At 40.0% G+C, this 22,602-nt stretch overlaps 1 protein-coding gene across 1 annotated transcript in view; it reads left to right on the top strand.

Annotated features, from left to right (window-relative positions):
* The window catches only part of LOC112563767 (cilia- and flagella-associated protein 43-like), a 38,381-nt gene extending 16,861 nt beyond the window's left edge, over positions 1-21,520 (top strand). The window contains 26 exon segments of the mRNA XM_025238078.1: positions 638-793; positions 1,719-1,846; positions 2,141-2,288; positions 2,672-2,770; positions 3,299-3,376; positions 3,712-3,837; positions 6,146-6,250; positions 6,621-6,737; positions 7,930-7,977; positions 8,910-8,976; positions 10,636-10,727; positions 11,157-11,363; positions 11,746-11,859; positions 11,861-11,917; positions 12,278-12,406; positions 13,093-13,212; positions 13,373-13,480; positions 14,160-14,335; positions 15,456-15,678; positions 15,860-15,972; positions 16,392-16,551; positions 17,070-17,143; positions 17,393-17,483; positions 17,664-17,744; positions 18,396-18,549; positions 19,320-21,520. Of these exon segments, the coding sequence (XP_025093863.1) occupies positions 638-793; positions 1,719-1,846; positions 2,141-2,288; positions 2,672-2,770; positions 3,299-3,376; positions 3,712-3,837; positions 6,146-6,250; positions 6,621-6,737; positions 7,930-7,977; positions 8,910-8,976; positions 10,636-10,727; positions 11,157-11,363; positions 11,746-11,859; positions 11,861-11,917; positions 12,278-12,406; positions 13,093-13,212; positions 13,373-13,480; positions 14,160-14,335; positions 15,456-15,678; positions 15,860-15,972; positions 16,392-16,551; positions 17,070-17,143; positions 17,393-17,483; positions 17,664-17,744; positions 18,396-18,549; positions 19,320-19,489 (3,141 nt within the window). The 3' untranslated portion in view covers positions 19,490-21,520.
* The last annotated feature ends 1,082 nt before the right edge of the window (positions 21,521-22,602 follow it).

The following is a 22,602-nucleotide window of genomic DNA, read 5'->3' as shown; positions in this document are numbered from 1 at the left end:
CCAAATGAGTGACATAATTTGAGCCTGTTGAAGTTTGTCAAACTCAAAGTTTTCTTTAAATCTCTGATCTACAAAAGTATAGAAAATGTAAACAGCTAGTAATTGATACCAAGCTTGAGGCATGAAAAATGGATGCGAAGTTCATCAAAAGGTTACCTTGTATGGGCAAGGGTTATTAAGCCAGTGATTCCCCTTTTCACATACAGTACAGATGTCTGTCAGGTTCTAAGGTCAGTCTAGGGTTTATGAGTACACTATTACCAAAATACTAGTACGTGGTGAGTTTTGTAAGTTTCTGTTTAACAGCATGTACTTCACACATAACTTTCAACAAAAGATCAACATTCTCACTACACAATTGGTACACACTTCCATAGACATAGTCTGCAAAGGGGTGCCATGCCAAACAGTTACTTCATGACACACTTGAGGTTAACCATTTTTACATAAAATTCAACTCAGAGTAGCTCTTAGAGTTAATGTCAAGGATTTTGATAGTGTAATACCACCCTTAGAGATTCTTTTCTATTAGATAAACTGTTTTGGGGTCTGTTTACATACATATTAAAAGACTTATTCTTTAACATTAATCAATTTAACTTTCTTTATAAAATAGTGCTAATATTTCCATGCATAGAAAAGTGGGTCTCAGTGGCTGGAGTCACCAGAATCAAAAAAGATGTTTGATGGTCACCAACTGCGAGGTGGTAAACTGATGCTTTCCCCACATCTTCAGTTTCTGATCTCCTATGGACCAGATGGTGCCTTCATGCTTAGGGAAGTAGTCAATATGGTAAGTAAAGTAGGCAGTACCATTTACAAGGCAGATTTATAAACATTCAATAATATTCCATATAAGAAATTTTTTGTTAAAAATGTATGCAAACGTAATTTCAGCGTTAGGTGCAGTATGTACATTTGTGTGTACATGTGTGTGAGAGAAATATGGTTATTAATATGAATTTATTCAAAAGGGGCTTGCTGTCTTTGAAAGGATAGACATAGAATAAAACATTATGGGATATCAGATTATCCTTAGTTATAGATTGTGATTCTCCTCATGTAAAAATAATTACAAAATGTACCTTTGTAGACAATAAATATCATCATTGTTAGAGGACAACAGCAAGGAAAGAATAAAAGACTTTTTGTCATCTATGGTATTTAGAGGCAATATTTTTTTAACTCATCTAAATAAAGACAGCACAGAAGAAAATGTATTTTCAGGTGTGACATGTTTTCTGTACCTATAAAAATGGGTGAGCAAACCAAAATGTAAACTTTCATTGTTACTTAGATAGGAATGTTATAACTTAACATTCTGTACCAAACCAATCACCACTCCATATATCAACTCTCACCAGTTTCCACCCTGCAACCCATAATCATAGACATTTGTTTATATCTGGAATCAACCGTACATATCCAAACCCATATTCAAAGAAGCATACGTACACCTTTGAAATCCAGGTAGTTTTTCCCCTGCCACCGAGAATTTGAAGCATCTGGTGTATAAAAAAAAAATAGAGGAATGAATGATGAGAGAGATTAACATGACCGCACACATGTACTCTGTCACAAACTCTCTCATGCACACATATAAATATACACACAGCAGCCTCATTTTAAGCATATTAATAATGCAACAATTTTGCTCTTACTCTTGTTTCTTTATTGTAGACAACCCAAGAATGTATGCAGCTCATTTATTTTTCTAGGAACAAACCCTGAGGGTCATAGCTCATGACTACCATAGAGGTGGAGTTAAAGCTTTGGCTATTACTCATGACTGCAATATTATATTCACAATAGGACATGATGGGGCCTTGTGCTGTTTTGAGTGGAGGTAAGAATTTGTGTGCTGCATTTCAGTCAAATCGTTTTTTGCCAGAGCTGGATGCAAAGCTTAAATTGTTATGTACATGTGAATAGTAACAAAGCAATAAGTTTCTTAAGGTAGGATGATTTTTAAACTATAAAGAAGGTGACATCATTCAGACTGAGTTCTGTATTTAGAAGAAAATAATAAAAGAGCAACTGGAGGTTACCATACTATGTAAGCTGAATTTGAAGTATCAAAAAGGAGATAAAATATGTGTGTGTGTGTGTGTGTGCGCATGTGCATGTTGCACTTGTGTAGACTGGATTCGAAAGAAAGAGTGCGCTTCAAAATAAAAACAACTGAGAAGGAGGCGCGCAAAGACCAAACGATTGTAAAAGGTCAAGAAAATGATGCACTCTGTAACATGAGAACCTGGCTGCCCCCAGTCAGTGTCCAAGAGCGGAAGGTAAGTTTCTAGTTCTGGAGATCATTGGTGACACAAAAATAAAACCTTAAGAATCATTTTAAATGCTGATAGTTTTCTTTGCAAAAGCTTCTGACATCAAAAGTGGTTTTAGAAAAACCTTATTCTTTGAAATGTTATTGTTTCATTTCATCAATTGAATTTTATCGATCAGTATTTCTTAATATCTCATCCATTCTAAAAAAGAAAAGTTGGGTCTGTTACGTTTTAGCTACAAAAGTAATTAATAAGTCCACTGAATATAGTTTGATAAAAAGTAGAAGAACTTTGTTTTTCAAAAGTAGAAAAGTATGCAAACTTCACTCCGGGTGTAATAGTGTAAGCTGCCAAGTCTTTTGAAATATTGATGGAATGTATTTTGTTAGGAACGGGTAGAAAGGAAGAAACAAGAGTCAATGGAAAAGGAGGAAAGTCCTCTTGCAGACCAGCCAAATAGTACATGGCTAGAACAAAAGGAGCTTGAGGTTTGTAATCACCATTTTTCATAAGCCATGTTTGCCCTCATTAAATTTCAGACTATTTATAGTTGTAAAGCAGATGCAATTTAATTATTTTAATCTTGGATTTCATCACACACTTTACAAAAAATTGTCAGGTGTTATAGCTATGAACTTGTCTCAGGAGAATCCATAAGAAATGAGCAGATAACATTCTTCTCCATGTCCTGCATCAGGGGTGCATTCACTGTTATCTCTGTATCAAAGGTAAAGAAACTTTATATGGAGCTACATGCTTCTGGATTATAATTACATCCTGGATAAACATAAAAAGAAAACAAATGTCACACTGAATGTTTGCATATTTGAAACTCACTTGTCCTAGTTTCTGTAAGCCATATTGTCTTGCTCTTGGTACAATCAGCAGAACAGACACAATCAGCTGATATCTGCTGTGATATCTACAGACAAATGTTAAAGAACCTTCTTGCGAGATTAGTTTCAGCCTGAGTTTGATGTTGTTTTCAATAAAACTTCATGGTATATCATTTCCAGATATTGCGGGCGGAAGAAAAACAGTATGCGGAAACTAAGAAGAATCTCAGGGCTCAGATCAGAGATATTCGTAAAACGGTAATAGTGAGGATAGAAAGAGAAATAGGAGGGGGGTAGAGGAGAGAGAGAGACAGTGTGTGTGCGTGAACAAGTGCATGCATATTTGTGAGTTCAAGCATGTTTTGTGAATGTACAAACATATCTGCACATTGATTTGATTGAATCCCTGATATTTAGAGTATAGAGTCTTTTAATGATGAAGAATTTACACTCTGCAGCCTTGGAAGAAGTTGCAGTCTTTTTTTTCTGTAGCACAATTTTAAAGACTCTGCTCTTGTAATACCTGTATGCGATCATTCATAGCGTGGAATGAGTTATTGCGGAAGACCCATTTGCTGTTTTTGCGATGACAGATCCAGCACATGATGCGCAAGAATGAAGAACTGCCAGACATTGAAAAGCTTAGTCGGCATGAGTTTGATCTGGATGTAGATGAGCAAGCACGACTCCAGGCAGAGGGTGAAGCTGAAATTGAGAAGGTGAAGCTCACATTTATAGTAGCTGTTCTTGCCTTTTTATTATCAGAACAAGACATTCATGCTTCATCGTTTGAAGATGATAGACAAAACTTGATGCCTTATCCCAGTCAGAACATACAGCAAATATTACATTGATTTTGAGTTTCTGGGAGGATTTTCTTGCGATGCTGAAGTTAGATCTTCATATGTGCATACTGTACTGCTCAAAACAATGGAAAGGCCAGTTGCAAAGTCAATCACTGTCTCATGCCAATAATATACACATGGACAATACATTGAATCAAAGCACTTCTTTATTCATTAAATGATGCATTATTAGCCACTTTCATTGAAACAAATCATTTTAACAACAAGAATGTGAGCTTGAACTGTCATTGCCTATGTTTTCAAAATTGATATAAGAAAAAATAGAAAGTATTGTATGTGTCCACCATTGGCCTGAATGCAGACAAGGCACTGTTGTCTCATGGAGTGAACCAATGTTCTCAGAGTTCTTTTAGGAATTGCCTGCCACTCTTGCTGAGGAAACTGGTGCAGATGATTAAGGTCAACTGATGAGGAGCGTGTGCGGACGTTTCGGAGTCGGACGTTTTGCCGACCGGGGTTTCGCCGCCGGACGTTTCGCCGCATTATGTCAGAGAGAGAGAGAGAGCTTACTTACTTCTCAAAGAATGAAAGTAACTACTAGATTACACAATAATTCTTTATTTCAAACAAATTTTACACACAGACTTCACAGACAGTTCACTTTGATTGTCACAGATTATGCGCAACAGCTTTGAGATACATTGATACAATGGCGAGAGAAATGTGTGAGCTAACGGTTCACATGAGGAAGGATAGTGAGAGAGAGTTCACTGATACACTGATACAATGGCGAGAGAAATGTGTGAGCTAAGGGGCGTCACACACTTGACTTCGGCTAAAGGTCCCGCGTGAAATGCCGAAATGAAGTGCCCCGCGCCGAAACGTCCGGCGGTGAAACGTCCAGCGGCGAAACGTCCAGCTCCGAAACGTCCGGCGGCGAAACGTCCGTGTACCGATGAGGAGTGGTTGGTTCTAAGTCATTGACCCAGAACATCTCAGAAATGTTCAATGGGATTCAGATCTGGGGAAAAGGTTAGCCAGCCCATGCAGTTGACTCTGTACATGCTGCTGCAGGAAGTTCTTGGCGACTGTCCCTGTGCAATCTGGCATTGTTGTTCTGAAGAATGGCGCCTGGTTCAATGGCCTGCAGTGCTGGCTGTAAAGGCTGTTAAATGTTATCTCTGTTATCTCCTGTCATATTGCCTTGCACCAGGTAGAGGGGAGTTCTGGAGGCTATCCCACCCCACACCATGATGGTTCCACCATCATAGCGATCACGCTTCAGTGGAATTGTGGTAACACTCTCCTTGTCATCTCCAGATGTGGATTCGGCCATCATGGAAGGACAAGGCAAAGCAAGATTCATCAATAAAGAGAACTGTGGCCCACTGTTGCCTTGTCGATGCCAGATGGCTTCGTACCCATGCAAGATGAGCAGTGCAGTGTGCATGTGTCAGGACAGGGCAGAGAGTGGGTTGCCTTGACCAAAGATTGCTCACCCTGAGCCAGTTGAGAACTGTTTGGTCACTGACAGTTAAGTCGGCTCCTTTCAGCTGTTCTCTAAATGTGCTGACAGTCTCTGTTCTCTGTCTTAGAGCCTACAAAACACTGAACCTGTCCTTCTGTCTGGTAGTTGACTGCGGGCATCCGGGATGTCTTTACTCTTCAACACTTTTCGTTGCATTGTAGCGGTCACATAGAGTTTGAATGACAGAGTGCAACTCCCAATTTCTTGAACACCTATGTAGCCATGCAATAACCCTCCCTTGGTTGATGATGCTTAATTGTCGTCTCTGAGGCATGATTAAAAAGTGCTTTAAAACTGCCAGTAAACCTTCCCAGGATGCTAAAATTACTGAGTTGTGTTGACAATGGACAGGGCTTACGTGGATACTGCATAATTTAAATTCTGCCATGTCATATGGATATGTTGTAATTGCACCAATTTTTTGGTGGGTTTGATGACCTTTTTCTCTTGACTGGTATACTAAGCATGAACAAGACCAAACTTGATTGTCATCAAATTTAAGATCATTATTCACCCACACAGCAAATTTACTAAAAAGGATTTTGAAGGAATTGCTCATGGTTGGTAGAAATATAATCAATAAAAATGTAGAAAATATGAAAATATGGCCTTTCCATTGTTTTGAGCAGTGTATTTCATTGACAGCATAATCAAGTCTATGTTATCCTTAGTTAGAGTCCTTCTGCTTTACAGGTGCGAGAAGAGATTCAGTTTGACAATCTGGCCAAGCTTTACCTTAGGGAAGTGATCAAGAAAGAATGCTGGGATGATATGAAGGTCAAGGGCAGATCACTTCAGGTAATTCCTTGCTATGTCTTCCTAAACTACATTATTTGAGGTTGTTGGGTCTTTTGTGATGACATTTTAGATGAATAGTAGATGTTTCTTTTACAACCATAACCTCTTATGAAGCTTGTTTAAAATGCCATTGTATTATTTACTGATAGGTTCTGTGCTCATCTATGTTTCTGGCATGGGCTCTGTTGATGTGCTCTGTATTTGAAAGGCATCAGTCAGAAGATAGTGCTGAATTTAATGTTTTTCTTATTTTAGAAAGAAGGATCTTTAAGTCTTTATAACACAAGAATGTGGACATATGTATGGTTATATATAATGCATACAGTGGTAATATATGCTTGGAAAGAGTAAACTTTTACAAACCATTCAGGCTTTCAACTCCAATCTGGAGGTAGCCAACTTCCCACTGAAAGAGCGCAGCCCACAGACCCTTAAGAAGCTGGAAGCTGTTTCAGCTCGACGTCGGATTGAGATGAAAGAACTTATGGTAAACAACCTGGCATTTTTCAGATGATAAACTCTGTTGTTTTAGAGCATCCTTTAATATCAATGGCAAATCTTTCCTCCTGTAGCTCTTTATTATCAAAAGTAATAAAAAAACTGTAGCAGTATAGGTGGTGGTTTTCCTACCAGAATAACAGCATTTTTTTCTCCAATTTAATAATAATGAAGATTTATATAACATTTTTCCAAAGAGTTGCTGAGTGTTTTACATAAATAATATATAGATTGAATCATCAACAACTATGCACCCATATTTCCGTATAACAGACACACTTCTACAACACACACACACACTCATACAGGACAGGGTCACAGTGAAGCCATTGTACCTAAAAAAATTAGTAACATGTCTTTCAGTGCCTGGGTTTAATTTTAACCCATGCAAAAAATTCAGTTACCCAGTTCATTGCAGGTAGTTCATTAAGAGCACACAACTCCATGTCCTGCTGTTCAATCTGCTCAACTCCATTCCTTTTTGCTCAGACTTCTTCATAGCAGACAAGTCAAATGTGCAAATGCTCTTTAATGAGCAGGTAGTGCTGAAGGAACTTGGAAAAATACCTCAGAATGCTCAGAATAAATTATCTCATTGCCCTTTTATCCTAAATAAATCCTTCAGAAGTAACACGTACACCACTCAGTGACTTTGCTTTTTCCTCGAACATATACTACTGAAGAACATGTTTAATGCAACTGAACCTTTTGGTTTGAAGAGCATGAAATCTAACTTGGATAGCTTAGGATCTCATGTACCAGCCATATGCTAGAGGGATTTTTTCATGTTTTATGTACTTAATAGTTATCTTTTATTATTTTCTATTACCCTTATTTTAGATTTTCCCCCCTCAGTCCCACGCAGGAAAAGGTACCATACTTATCTTGTCACATTGAGTGAGAATTTTTCTAGTGACCTATGCTGGCTATTTCCTCACCAAAATAAGGGGGTAGGCTACAACAGCAAGGTGACCTAAAAGAACTTGGATAAACAAATAAATGAAAGTGCAACTTTTTGTTGGTGAAAAGCAGACCATGCTACTTACCTCTGTGAGTTTTTGCTTGCTGGTAGTTTGAGCTTAGATTGATTACAAGATTGACACAACATTGTGATTTGCATTATAGAAGCCAGTTTTTTTGTTTGCTTAGACATTCAGGAAAACTGAATGCTTTTATTGCAGATTAGGAAGACTGAGGTGGAGTTGGGTACAAGGCCTGCATATGTGGGGGTAAGATCACACATCATGTTTGAGTTTTGCTAAGTATTCTCTTATTTTACCTTGATCATGTCACTGTCATAAAGTGAATGCTTACACTCCTTTGTCAAAATTGAGATTGAAGATAGCTTTTAACCTTAATACAACTCTTGTCTCAACAAACTACCTGAGCTCTTGTTTATAAGTCTTATGTTTTGAAATAAAGGAATTACTTTTGAGGGCCTTACTGCAGCTCACGTGAGAAGATGGATAGCCATGTGGTTAGAACACAGGTATTTACAGCCACAAGAATGCATTTTGGCTGGTTTGAGTCCCATCTGGTGCCTTGTACTCCAGTTGACCCAGCTGCTGAGTGGGTACAACATTGTAGTTGTGGTAGAAGGTATAGCTAGGGACATATACACATACATAGGCTGCACATATGTGCAGACTTGGGGTGGCACAGTGGGGACGATGTTGGATGTCCGGTGACCCTGTGGCCTACCAGGGCGCATGACAACAGGGGTGGAAGTCGGGGGGTGTAACCTTCCAGAAGATGAAGGGTGGAGTGGAAGCGACAGGTTAGTCGGGGAAAGAGAGAGTGGTTAGAGGTGGGAGGTGGGAGCTGCACCCTGTTGAGAAGCCTGATGGAATACTGTACAGTGTATATATACTTCACCATTGCAGAAACCAGCAACCAGCACAAGATTAAAGAGGTAGACCCATGACAGTGTTGACTTGTGGAGAGAAGTGGGAGACTGGATAACTTCCCCATATCTCCCCTGTTACATAGAGGATTGGTAAAGGGAGGAAGGGATGGCACCATCCTTACCAAAAAAACTGGCATTGAGAAAAATTTGTCTTTAACATCTCCACCCCAGTGACCAAAAGGTTAGGGAACTAAAACCATTGCAGTCCAGTCATATAATTGATGTCTATATCCAGTACATTATTTCCCTCCACAGGAAGAAGAAAATGAAGGAGAAGAAGATGGAGGATCAAAAGAGCAGCCCTGCATCACAGGGGGCTTAGGTGAGTTTTTATTGTCAGGTATTTTTAAAATGAATTTCCTCGTGTGTTAGAGGCTGGCTTAAAGATCAGCTGAAGGACAAATAGTTGGCAGTGCTGAATGGCATGGAAGTTTGTGTTCAGTAAGGCTGGAGGGGCTGCGGGGTCCATCAACACTGTCTTCTGATACCATGAGGCATCCATGACACAACAGCTCTCCCAGTAGGTATAAAAGGGGAGGGAGAAGTTTGGTGAAAGAAGCTGGCAGAGAGGAACTTGGAAAAAACAAGACACAACTCCCAGCACTGCTAGTAGAAATCATTGCCATCTCAACCAGCAGTTCAGTTGAGGACTTTGCCTCTGAGGTGGAAAGTTTGTCTAGAGTTTGCCCTAGCTTGGGGTGGCTGCAGGCAGCCAGAAAGAGGTTGCCATAATAAAAGTATCAACAACCTACAGCTACATTTTATTTTCACGAAGTGTGCACAAGCATGTGCTGTGGGGTGAGTTGCCTGGTTACACGCACATTGAAAGCTTTCTTAAGACTTGTTATCTAGTCTGCGGTAATAATCTGCGACTAATCCTTATTCCAGGTATGAATTTATTTAAAGAGTTACAGTCTCTTTTCTGTTGATGTGAAACATTAGGTTGTAAGAAGATCACATTAATTAACAGTTTTGATTCAAGTCTGTGCACCAGTCATCCATCTTAGCTATATGGCATTCTTGCAAATATTGAAAGTTTCTATAGCAGTTATTTAGTCAACGCTGCCGGCTGCTTGCACACATATGGGACTATCTTACACTGAAAACTGTGAGTGCAAGACGGGCCTATAGACCCCCTCAGCATGTCCTGCAGCTCTGCCCACTATACAAAAAGGGACAAGAGGGAGCCACACTCTAAGAAAAACTGAGGCACCACAAAAAAAAAGAAAAAAAAACCAAAAAGAACAAAAATCAGCCATCTTCATAACTGCAGAAAAACTTGATCTCTGGAATGCAAAAAAAGAACAAGAGGAAGCTGTCAAATAGGATATCCTCTCAAATTCTAAAATGGCAAAAACATGTGCTGCATAATAGATATTTCAACATTTATCTGCACAGTAGATATTTTTTTTACTTGATCCACCTAGCTTTTTCCAATGTAGAAAATAAACATAACTCTGGTGCAACTTGCAGCAAGCAAACACAGTCTATGATCACACTATAGATGCTAGAAATATACTTGCAAATTTGGTGGTTAAGGTAATGGTCATCCCGAGACTTGTTTCTTTTTTTAGTTCACTGGGGAGTGAGGTGTTAGAAACCTCATGTTTTCATGGGGCCAGCTTTATGTGAGGGTCCCTCACTTCCTTACCTTCCCCAACCCTTTGTAGAACCAAGTACCCGTTCTTCATTTCAGACAGCTAGATCGACTAGAAAAAGTTTGCTGTGCCACATGGATTTGAAACTGGGGCACCTCTCAGTTTGGACATCATTGCTCATTTGTTTATCCCCTTGGATAAATTTGGTAAGGTTCAGATAGATGGTGTGGATTTGCCTGGATTTCAAATGCTGCCACATATACAGAGATATGGCTACACTCTATTTTATTAGTAAGATACGTTTGAAGACAAGTTTCTTTTCACAAAGACATAAAATTTGTGTTTTCAGTGTTATATTTGCTCAGCTTTTGCCTCTGACGCAGGTGCCAGCTATGGAGGTGGCAGTGCGCTTTTTTACAGTCAGTTTGATCTACATCTGCGCCACCAAAAGGCGAATCAGATTGTTCTTCTTGAGGTTAGGCATGTTTCTTTTCTTGCTGTAGGATCCCTTTATCAAAGAAGAAACATTAGGGCTATTACTCTATTACAAAAATAAATTTCCAACTTATCATTTGATATTCATTTATTTAGAACTCTTAAGTTATTGGTATATTTTTATATTTGAGTATTATGTGGCTTTAAAACATTTTTATGTGGGACATTTATATTTTAGATCTCAAAATAGGTAATACATATCACACATAAAAAAATGTTTTAAGGGCCCATAATACTCATTACCTATTTTGAGATCTAAAATATAGTGAGCTCAGGGTTTATTTTAGGTACTCACTATTGTTAACTACTGTTTTGCTGTTGCTGTTGTAAATGTTAGTTTCAGAGTGTTGTTTGTGGCAGCATAGTTCACTGAGAGAAAACATTAATGAGTTTATTTGATGCCAAACAGGATGCCATCCATCGAATTAAGGTGACCTTCAACAGGGATTTTGATGACATTTTCCTTAAGAAAGAACAAGAGATGGCAAAAATGCGTGAAAAGAACAAGCGCATCATAAAAATTTTAAGTGACCTGGACTTAAATGAACCTGTCATAGACCCAGAAATGAGTGTCATGGAGCGGCCAGAACAGCTGCTGACGGTAGATGACAATGAGGTAAATGCAAATTCACGCTAAAGATTTTTCTCTAATCTAGCAATTGGGGTCTGATTGAAGTACCACTTACTAGAGACTGTGACATAAACATTGACTGTTAATAAATGCTCCAAAATGGCATATAATGTTGAAAATCTTGCATGTTTTCAAAAGCACATAAACAGAAACATCCATGCCTGAACATATGCACACAAAAATACACACATGCAGAGTAACTTTGACACAAGCTGACAGACTAATGTATGCACTGAGAAGCAACAAACAAAAAACAAACAAACCCAGTCACAGACTTGTTCAGGTTTACAATATGAAGAGCTATTCAAGGACAACAACAACGAAGCAAGATTTTGGGATGTGTACATGTGATCTGTCACTGCTGCAGGTTACTGTAGAAAGGTTCCTCACTCCTGAGCAGCGCAAAAAACTAGAAGAGCAGCAAAGATTAGAAGAAGAGCGGCGTCTGAGGGAAAAAGGGGACAACCAGCGGGAACGTGCCTTTGGACATGATGATGGGTGGAGTTTTGGAGATCAGGAAAGAAGATGAACTCAAGAAGGTTAGTGGTGCTGGTGTAGCTGTGCATGGAGGGGTAGAGATTGCTAAGACGGAGGGAATAAGGAGAATAGAGCAAAAATAGAAAGAGAACTCCTTTTATTCTGCTACATTCAATGTTTTTATTCTGCTAGATGTGTGCCTTTTATTATGCTACACACATTGCTTTTATAGCTTTCTCTGAATTCATGTATCCATGCAAGCGTTCATTCATGTAAGTACACGCGCATGAACACATGCACACATAGACATGTGCTACCAGCCACCCTACCTGCTGCCACACTCAAAGATATATATGTTTTCAAGACATAAGATATCCCCATGTCCACAAAAATGCATTTTTTTCTTTGTTGTTGCTCATCAGGACATCCCAGTCCCACTATTCATGCAGCAGAAAGAGAGCACAGAATGGACAGAGGAAGAACAGAAACTAGTTAAAGACTATGAACGTCGATGTAAGGAACTCAATGAAGAGCGGGAAAAGTTCCGAAAGGTATGCAAAAATCACTATTAATAAATGCAAATGGGGTTAGAACCTTTATATTATGAGTGAAAAATGAGAGTTGTTAAAAGTCATTTAAAGAGGATAAGGTCTTCTTCAAAGTTGCTCCTGCTAAACACAAAGTGTACATAATGAAAAGCCTACAGATTCTGTTACAGCTGAGAAATCTGGTGCAGCAAATTGTTGTCCAGCATTCTTATACAAATGCAAACACACAGAAGAAGCTATACAGGTTGGGGCTCAACAAGGTTAAAAGAGAACTATCTGGGTCATGCAGAACCAGAACTTTCTATAATGAGATTGATTGGCTTCATGCATGCCAAAGTAAAATCATTGCGGCCATTGACAAGTTGTGACCCTCCAGTCAATCAGTTCATTCCTCTTCATTGTTTCCGGAAATAGGCTGGAAGATTCTGAGGAATTTTTTCCATTACACCCACACTAAGCCGATGAGTCTTTACAACTATCTGTTTTTTTGAGCTCACAGGTTGTAAGGAGGTGTACGTGTATGAGTGCAAATTTGAACTTGGTGTGTATAACAGTCTGTATAGGATTTAGAACTACACTAGACAGGACTAGTTTTATTTTGAATCTTTGATAAACTATTCGTAATTTTGTATGTGTTGATGAGATTTCATGAGATGTTTTAAAATACTTTGTTTGGTGATGTCCTTCAGCAACTGGAAACAGAGCTACGCAAGCTGCAAGCCCAGATTAAGGAAGGAATGGCTGCCTTTGATGAGACCCTCAATCAGCTTTTCTTGAAGAAGATCAAAGTCATGATGGTTATCTATCAGGTAAAGAACAGTTATATCATGATGGTTATCTTCTAACTATAAATGAGAAAATTTATGTGAACGATCACTGAAAGATAAACATCGTTAAGGTCAAGGTGAGTATGTGGTAATCATAAACTAAAAATACAAGCTTCATATTCCTTATCATCTTCATCTACAGGAGGAGCTGAAGATACTGCGTCTTCGACGTTCCTTGCTGATAGAAGAGGAGCTGGACACACGAGAACGTGAACTTAGCTACAGAATGAATCACAAGAGAGAGCTGAGGGTAATGGCCACATGCTATTAAGTTAAAGCCACTGGCCGGCATTTTTTAGTTCTTTCTCAGCAGCTGATCTCACTTCATTATTCCAAGATGTAATGAACCACCATTGTGCCACCGTCCACTCAAGTGACAGTTTCCAACGTGGGTCATGTATAGGATTTACAAGTTAGCATACTGTGATTCCTTCAGCAGAATCTGTAGGCATAAAGGAGAGAATTCCTTGGTAACAAGAAAGTCAAGACTGATATAGTATACTGAACTGATTGTTTATATACGTGTGTGCAAGTGGCCATGTACATCATTATGTTTGAGTAACATGGTATGTTTTCCAGTCTCATCGTATGGTGTCAGTATTCACATCACAAATCAACTGCAAATTAAGGAAGAAAGCACCAGTAAAGAGATTTTAAGCTGATCTGATTTATTTAATAAGCTTAAACATCACATGTAAATTACATTTTGTGTGTGAGAAAGAAACAGAATTCATCTTTTGTGATGGAATGCCATTTAGGCGAGTTCTTTGAAAATTCTAGAGTGTCTATGAAGGGTTTTATCGAAGTTTGTGTTAAGATGCTTCCTACAAGAGCCATCCAGGCTTACAGATTGTAGCATCACTAATTAGATTTTTGAAATACTACAGTATCCCATTTTCTGTGTTCTTATTTTGGAATTTCACTTGCAGCAACTTGCCTCTGAAGCTGTGGTGGAAGCTCGCATTAATGTGGATGAGTTCCGAAATCAGTATGACATCCTAGTTGCAGAGGACAAAGTCATGGACAAAGCTTTCAAAAGAGAGTTTAGTGATTTGTCAGCTGTTATGGCTGATCATCTTTACCGAGTCTTTCGAAAGAGACCAAGGTAAGCATAACATGGAAGGAAAAACCTTCCATAAATAAGAAGAAAGAAAAAACGTTGTTTGCATTTATTGTGGGATTTCGCTGGTATTAAAATTCATTTGATAGAGGGATGTCATGTAAATTGGGAAAACAGTCATATGTCACAGACACTCGCGTTCCCGTAAACGCCAGGACATTTGCCCATTCTTCTGAAAAATAACTTTGCCGCTTTGTAGGGCTGTATATATTTAATAATTTTAACAAATAAAAATACACAAAAAATATTAACAATAATTCCCTAGTAAACATACATCAGTTGATCCTTACTACTATTATAAGATATTATTACTTATTAATAATCTCTAATTCTAAACACAGTCCCGAGAGAAAGTTCCTTTTCTTGATGTTAAACAAGAATAATGAAGTGTAAAGTTCGGCACAACACTGTATCAACGGTCACTGACTAATGTTCCATAAATATAAATATCTTCCACACTCAACTTATTTTATCTCGTAAAAACAATTACACAAACAAAACACAACTGACGTCTTCACTTGGCGGCAGACATTATCCACTAAATGACGATGTCTCTGGAGACGAGCGACCTCACAACTCGATATGTCACTGTGTCTGGGGACGAGCGACCTAACCTCCTGATATATCAAACGCTGCCTCTTGGGGTCAGACGTTATCTTCCTGGGCCGAATACTCCAGTCTTCAGATACTTTATGGTATCTGCCAGGCTCATTAGTCCGTGGCATTAGCCAGAGCCAACCAAACACGGCCCATCTCCCGACCCTTCACTCCATGGCCCATCTCCCGGCCCCGCAGACTGCGCCTATTGACAGTTACAACAAAGAGAACACGTTACTTATCCATATCTTTTAAAGAAATAAAGGAAAAAGTCCGAAATACAAAAACCTGAGATGCACAAAAATACAAATACCGCACCTTTCAAGGCAGACGCAGCCTCCACTCCCCTACAGTGTCCCACCACTTGCCGTGTCTCATTAGGAAGTGAAGCGCTGGCCCGCAACAGGTAATTAAATTTCCCTTCCCCCTTTCTTTACCACTTTCTAAAAAAAAAAAAGCCCCATATCACCCTCTGTAACATGTCAGTTATGATTCTTGTTTGTCACAGAGGATTGAAGTTTAAGGCTCCAGACACATCTTCGGAGTTAGTTCCATCCAACCCATTTGCAGAACGTCCATCCACTGCCCAGCAAAATGCCCAAACTAAACTTCTTCTTGAGGCAGCATTGGATGAGCTTGATAAGCCAGCTAACATGCCTGAAGGGCTTGATCCCACTGTGTGGCAACGTCTGTGTAACTACCGACGTGCCAAGATTGAGAGTGAAAATATGGTAAATATTTGTTGGATATCCTCTGTCTATAACTATGACTTAAGTATTTATATATATTATGACTTAAACATATATATATTTATTTATATCCAGTATGGTGTCAGCTTGAAATCTGGAGCTACAATGCATAAATCTAAAGCATATGACAAAATGATAGCATTCAAAATGTGTGTGCATGCAGGTAAAGAAGAAGGCTTTAGTACTGGCAGAGATGCAAGCTTTCCTTCAGAAACGTGTAGAGGAAGATGAGGCTCTGAAAAGTGAGGTTGATGCCATTGGTATTCAGTTAGCAAAGTGAGTCCTGAGAATTTACATGGGATAATAAGTGGATGGTGTGTGTTAAAGAAGTCATTCCTTTTTATTATTTTCTGTCTGCTTGCATCTTCTGTCCATCTGTGGAACACTTTGGCCTTTTCCTAGAAACTGTCAAAAGAACACTTCTTGAGGCATTAAGAATATTGAGATAGCCTTATCTATGCGTGACAACTGTATGACTATAGAAATCCTTGTCTTTAATAAATCTTTGCCTGAGTGCAAAATAATTTTTAGATGAGTGGTTTTAATTCATTAAAAAAATAGTAATTCGCAAAATCTGAAGCAAAAATTCATTTCCGTTGTGTTTTTTGTTTTTTTAATTTACTTACATATATTCTATGAAAATGCATCTCTGGAACCAACATTTCCTTGATGTTTTTAATGATGTTTTCTTTTAGGCTGAAGGACGACCAATTACTCTTCACACTGGACCTGGAAGTCCAGCTACTGCTGAAGCAAGGGCAGGTGGAGGTTGATGCTGGCCAGTTTATCCATGACTACAACAATAGCGTCCTCATTCACCGCTCTGTGGTCGAGGATCTCAATGCTACAATAAAGGTTGTATATATTGGAATAGAAAGGCAAATAATGGACATACAGTACATAAAGTACCACCCAGGAAGGAAGAAAGAAAAAATAAAATTTTGAGAGTAAATCATCTTTCTTTGAGACTTACCACATGACATGACCATACGACATAAAGGGTTATTGTGGTGTTCACTAGCCTTTGCTCGTCTTACCATATGCGATGCTTACTTTGTGCACAGGCTGTAGTAAACACCACACTAACCATCGGGAAAAAACTAGGTGTTTGGCCTTTTACGCTGTTAGAGGGTAGTTGCTCTCCGGACTAATGGAGTGCTCTGCGTACCATGAACGTGCTCATTGTCAGGGGAGACAGCTTTTTCGATGGTTAGAGAGCTAGTGGAACCCTCTCCTATGGTCAAGTCATCTGGTACAGTCAAAGGAGAAAAGGCTATCTTTTTCTGGGTATGTTATATCTCAACAATCGTGATATGGTGTTTGTTATCTTTTTTCTGCCACTGCCTATATTTTTTTCCTTGACTTGTCAACAGCAACTGGGAGAAAGCAAAATTGCCAGCATGATGGAAAGCAAAGATTTCAGGAAAGGCATTATTCAGCTTGAATGGTATGCAGTAAATGTTGACTCTTAAGCAATGATTTGAATAGAAAAATTAATGTTATACAAATAGTAAGTATAAGGCTTAATTAGTGGATGCCAGCTCTGCTTGATGCTTTGCATAACCTGAGTAGAACTTATAGCAAAGCCTGTAAGGTTGATAAAGTTTACAAACATCTTTAGGTGAAAGATGCTTACTTTTGTGTTAAGACACGACAAATATCTAACTTAGAAAAAAATGCTCTGCTTGTTATACAGGGAACACAAGAAAATGTCAATGGAGATGGAAGATTTGGAGAACAAGATGAAGGACATCATGTTCATGAAGGTCACCCGAGAGATCCAGGCGGTGAGCAGATGTGAACATTGAACACTTTCATTTTGAGACAAGCTTTTGACATACCTTTACAATCACTGACTGTATCTCTTACTTCAGTGTTACTCCTACAGTTATAAAAAGAATATAGATGGACAGAAGGGTAAGCCTGTTGCTGTCTTTTCCAAACATGCCCTCATTTCATTGTTTCAGTTCCTAAATGAAAGTGATTATGATGCCAAGAAAGCCAGCGAAATCTCCACCCTTGAGCAAACTATTTTGATGCAGAGGAAAGTGAGTAATAAGCTGACCTGTCTTGTTTGGAGAGAGAGAAGAGAGGGGAATATAGTGAGAAAGAGGGAAAAAAAGAGTATGTCCCTGTGTGTACATGCGTGCATAGTGGCATGCACTTGAATGCTTCATTACATCGTTAAAACATGCCATGCTGTTCCACTTCAAGATGTCCGTCATTTACAGCTCAATATGATCTGAAAACAAGGATATTGGTGAGGGTTTTAATAGTTATCAGCCCTTTTGATGCCCTTGGACAAAATCCATTTTCAGTATCAATCATTCACACACGGTAACTATTAAAATGCGTTGTTAATTAGATCCATAACCATTATCTTAACCCTGAACTGAAAATTACGGGCAGTTTTTATAAATGGTAACCCTGTGTAGGGACGGGAGAGTGATCAAATTGATTTTCTAAAAGCCCATTCCTAACCGGACAAATATTGGATGGACGTTTGACGAAGCTGAAAAAGTTTTGAATGTAAATATTGCTTTATAAAAAGATCGTTCTCAACTGGACAAATGTGAACGAACGTTTGACGAAGTTTAATAAAGTATTTATGTTAATAACTTTCCCATTCTGGGTCAAAAAAGGAAGAATGAGGAGAGTAGGGCTGTGAGAGGCTATAATGTCATGCTGGTCTGCTGCAGCACCACGAGAAGAACGTGCAGACTAAGGAGCACATCAAGGAGGACCTGAGGTCTTTCCTGAAGCGCAAGAAGACCTACAACACGGCCCTGGACAAAGAGCTGGAGGAACTCAACGTCTGCGTCAACGAGAGACGACACATCGACGAAGTCAACGGTGGGTTCACTGCCACTTGGGAAAGCAGCACGCTGTAGGGTCGTATCACAATATGTAACGGATCACAATATGTAACAGAGGTGGGGCACATGTACCCACTGCCGGACAGTGCGCAACTGCACAGGAGACGTTTCCCTTCTGCTTGATCAGATCGTTTCGGACATACTAATGTGGCACATCACACAAATAGGAACGCAGAGGACTTTTTTTTTTTTCTCAACCAGATCCTGCTAAGAACAGACACTGGCAAATGCCATCCTCTAAAATCAACATGATATACGCTTTATTCGCGCCTCCCCTGTTCCGTCAGTGCTTTTTAGTTTATACGATACTGAGAGAATGCTATGCATTACTGCACGCTGTCGATCTCAATCTCGCTGCAGACATTCACTAGGCGTGCGACGCACACAAGTTTGTCAGACTTCATAAAGGACTGGACACCGCGTCTAATGGGGTGACCTGTGGGAGATCGCGTGGTGAAAGCCGACATCACTTAGTCCTGCTTGTTGATTGGCTGCTTACATATCAGTCTCGTTTTCCCTGGTGTGACGCTTCATCTGAATGAACTGTCCCGTTCATTGCTTTTATTTATTTATATTTTGTTTTTGGCACTCTGTTGTGGTTCCTCGACTGTGAGCGCGCGCATGGGTTAGCTATTCCTGTATGTGAAAATGCATCGAGCCTGCTGATTGATGGGGTAATTTAAACTATTTAAACCCACATTCTTCTTTCTCTCTTGTTGTTTTTATATCTTGCTTCCTTCTCTGCAGCGGAGCGGCGTCTGGACACGGGGAAAGAGAAGCGGTACCGGGACATCATTCAGCGCCGCAAGCTGGTGGACCTGGCCAAAGCTCAGGCTCAGGAAGTCGCTGTCTTGAGGGCAGAGGTCGAGCGTCTGCGCATGCGCACTTTCCCAGCCTTGGTGCAGGTCGAGCACTGACCTGACGTCAGCAGGCCTGTAAGCCGGACCAAACTACTTCACTAGTAGACCAAATCGAACTGCATCAATAAACCTATATATATATATGAACCATAAGTCCACTCCGGAAAGTGGCAACAGATTTCTCAACCTCGGACAGGAATATTTTAGTAGTTTCAAACGATGTCTTTTATGGTATACGGTCGCTGATGGACAAGATGGTTGAGCCCATGTTGATACCAATGTGTGCAAAAGTATTTTGTTACCGAGAAAGAATCGCTAGGACAGTATTATAACAAATTAGACAAATGAAAGTGATTTTGTGCATTAATATTGATGACTTGAAATAAAACCACAATATAATGCATCCTGTTCTTTCAGCACAGTGTGAGCTGGTCTTTTTGTTAATAGTACATGTATTATTGTTTTACCCATGTTAATGAGGACATTGTTTTTGTTGTAGTTGACTGTCCATTTTTTCCTATAGTTATTTTGAGACCCACAAAGAGCAGTTTCATGTGTGCATAACTTACCAGCACAACCTTTGTCCTGAAAACTTTTCTTATGTTTCCTGATATTATCCATGTGTTTTCTTCAGATGAATTTTAACATTGAAAACGTTTCTTTTGTGTGTCGTTAGATATTGTTAACGCTGCTGCGATTATTTATATATAATTATGTATAAAATATTGTATATTTTTCTTATAAAATGCATTATGCGAGAGTTGACAGAGTCAAATAATGGACACAAGTAGCGACACCGATCGAAAGATACATTAACTTTCTGTTAGTCACGTTCATTTGCTGGGCAGGATCATATATCGTGAAGCACTCGTAAAAACTGAACTAAAGATAAAAGCGAAAGCATTAAAATAATTCTTGATTTTATATGTGCTTTGATGAAAGTGGTGAAGATGAGCAGAGGCATCCTTTGGGGGTGGTGACTACGGCAACCGCCCCGACCCCCGCATATGATGCTCGTCCAGTGCCCCGCGTACTGCTAAGGTCGCCTTTGGGCGTACGAACACTTTGGTCCCGGAAACTTTCTTTCTCTCTGACACACACAGGGGCCGACGACATTTTATCGGGAGGAAATGAAGACCATAGAGAACTCCAATGAAACACAAATACTGTCTGGGAGGTCAGTGACCACAGGCATCCTACGCCGAAAAGCTAGAATAGCTCGGCGGTGCACGAGTCCCACCACTGGCTGCTGGCCGCATTGTCCGGGTGTTGACAGAGCTCGGTGCTCCCGTCGAATTTCTCCCATCCTCCACACCCGAGATTGCAATGACTTGGTGTGAATCATGTGATCCTGGTTTTATCCGCTCCTGTGGTTGTAGGCTTTTCACTCGTCTTCATCATCCCGCCGACAAGTCTCGGCTGGTGGATTGTGTCCACAAGTTAGCTCCTGAACAAGTGATGGGGTCAGTGCACCGTTGGCCCAAGCGACATCACGAGTGAGGCAGGAGAAGGGAAGGACGTAGAAAAGAGAAAGAAAGAAGAGGAGAGTTGATTTGGTTTATTTAGTAGGAAAGTGCTTCCACCTTGCCGTGACTTCGCATTATGGGGGAGAGGGAGGGGAAGGGAAGGAAACCGGAGTACCCGGAGAAAACTCACGACGCCCAGCCCTGCAAAGAAGAAGAAGAGAAAAGAGTCGATCAGACTTTAAAAAAAAATTGAATAAAACTGAGCGAACTTATCGTTTAATCGACACGTTACTCCTATTGTCTGGATTAAAAACTAAAGAGTAAAAGAAAGAGTTTTAAACCGAGTCCACAATTAGTCCAACAGATTACTTCTGTAGTACCTACATTAGTCCCCCTTGCAAAATGTTTTCTCTGGAATTTTTGATTGTCATGAAACAGGTCAGTAAATTAGTGATACAGTTCACACCCGGGTTCATGACAAAGGTCAACTGTATTAGTTCAGTTATAAAAATACTTGTCTTTATCACAAAATCCCGTTGTACTTGCTACTGATACTAGTTGCTCTCTTTGCTCCGTCTGTAATTATAAAATCACATTCCCAATAAATGAAACTTCAAGCAACCAATTGTCTCCCGGTTGACTGATACTGGTCTGTGCAGTATGGTGTCGTGTTCCTCTGACATTTGAAGGTATGTATACCTACGTGACATTCTTTTCTGTCTGGTCTTTCAGGTTTCTCAATGAGGCGACCAAACAAAGGCTCATTCACCTCCCAAATCTTGCAGCTCAGTCGCATAGTCTTGCTGGTGTGTAATTTGTATTTAAAAATAAGGTTGTTTCGACCTCATGGCGAGCTGTGGAGGTAGCGGACAGGAGAAGGGTTTGGTGGGTGAGAGACCACCCGAGGCTGTACACGACTAAATGTCGGTCTCCGTGCTTGGATAAGCAAGAGCCACAGGACGCCGCCTCAATGTTCAAACAGGTCGTGGCCCAGAATGTAACCGAGGGTCTCTGACAGGCTTACACCGAGGCCGACACCTTCTCCCCACCTCCACTTCACCCAACTAACCTCCCACGGTCCCACCCTATGATTGCAGTCTGGACACCCACTTGGTCGCCGAGTTGCTGGGGGTAAAATGGTATTCAGTCAATATTGAAAACAGGTTTTGTATCGCTCTCCCCCTCTACTGATAGCCACTCCTTCCCCCAGTCGTCTTCCTTCCCCTTTGTCCCCTCATCCCATCCTCCGGTGTTACCTGTGACCCCCCTTTTACTAAATTGTGTCTTTCAATGCTCGAAGCTACGGCTGATTCGTCAAAAATACACCACCACCAACAAACAAACAAAACAGGGTAAGTGAAAGTGTGTTGGGGGGACGGGTAGGGTGTGATGCATGTGCCAAGGTCGAATATTTTGGATTATCGGACACTGGGTCTTCCTGCTTCCTGTGTCACGATTTTAAAAAAAAAACTGACCGCATTTTGATGTACCTCACCTCCTATCAACACATCAACAAACAAACCCACGGCTGTGAGGTTGAGGCGAGAGCAGGAGAGAGCTGTGGTTAGTCGATGTTACTGATGCAAGCGAAGTTACGAGCAGTGCCTCTTCAATACGAGGGTGGAATAACAAAACATATGAAACTGAAAGAAAATGAAATATGTATGCTAGCAGTGACAATACTGCTGCACTATCATAACGAGC

Source organism: Pomacea canaliculata, linkage group LG5 (assembly GCF_003073045.1).
Source record: "Pomacea canaliculata isolate SZHN2017 linkage group LG5, ASM307304v1, whole genome shotgun sequence".
NCBI classification, from domain to species: Eukaryota; Metazoa; Mollusca; class Gastropoda; order Architaenioglossa; family Ampullariidae; genus Pomacea; species Pomacea canaliculata.
This window is presented reverse-complemented; position numbering and strand designations above follow the sequence as displayed.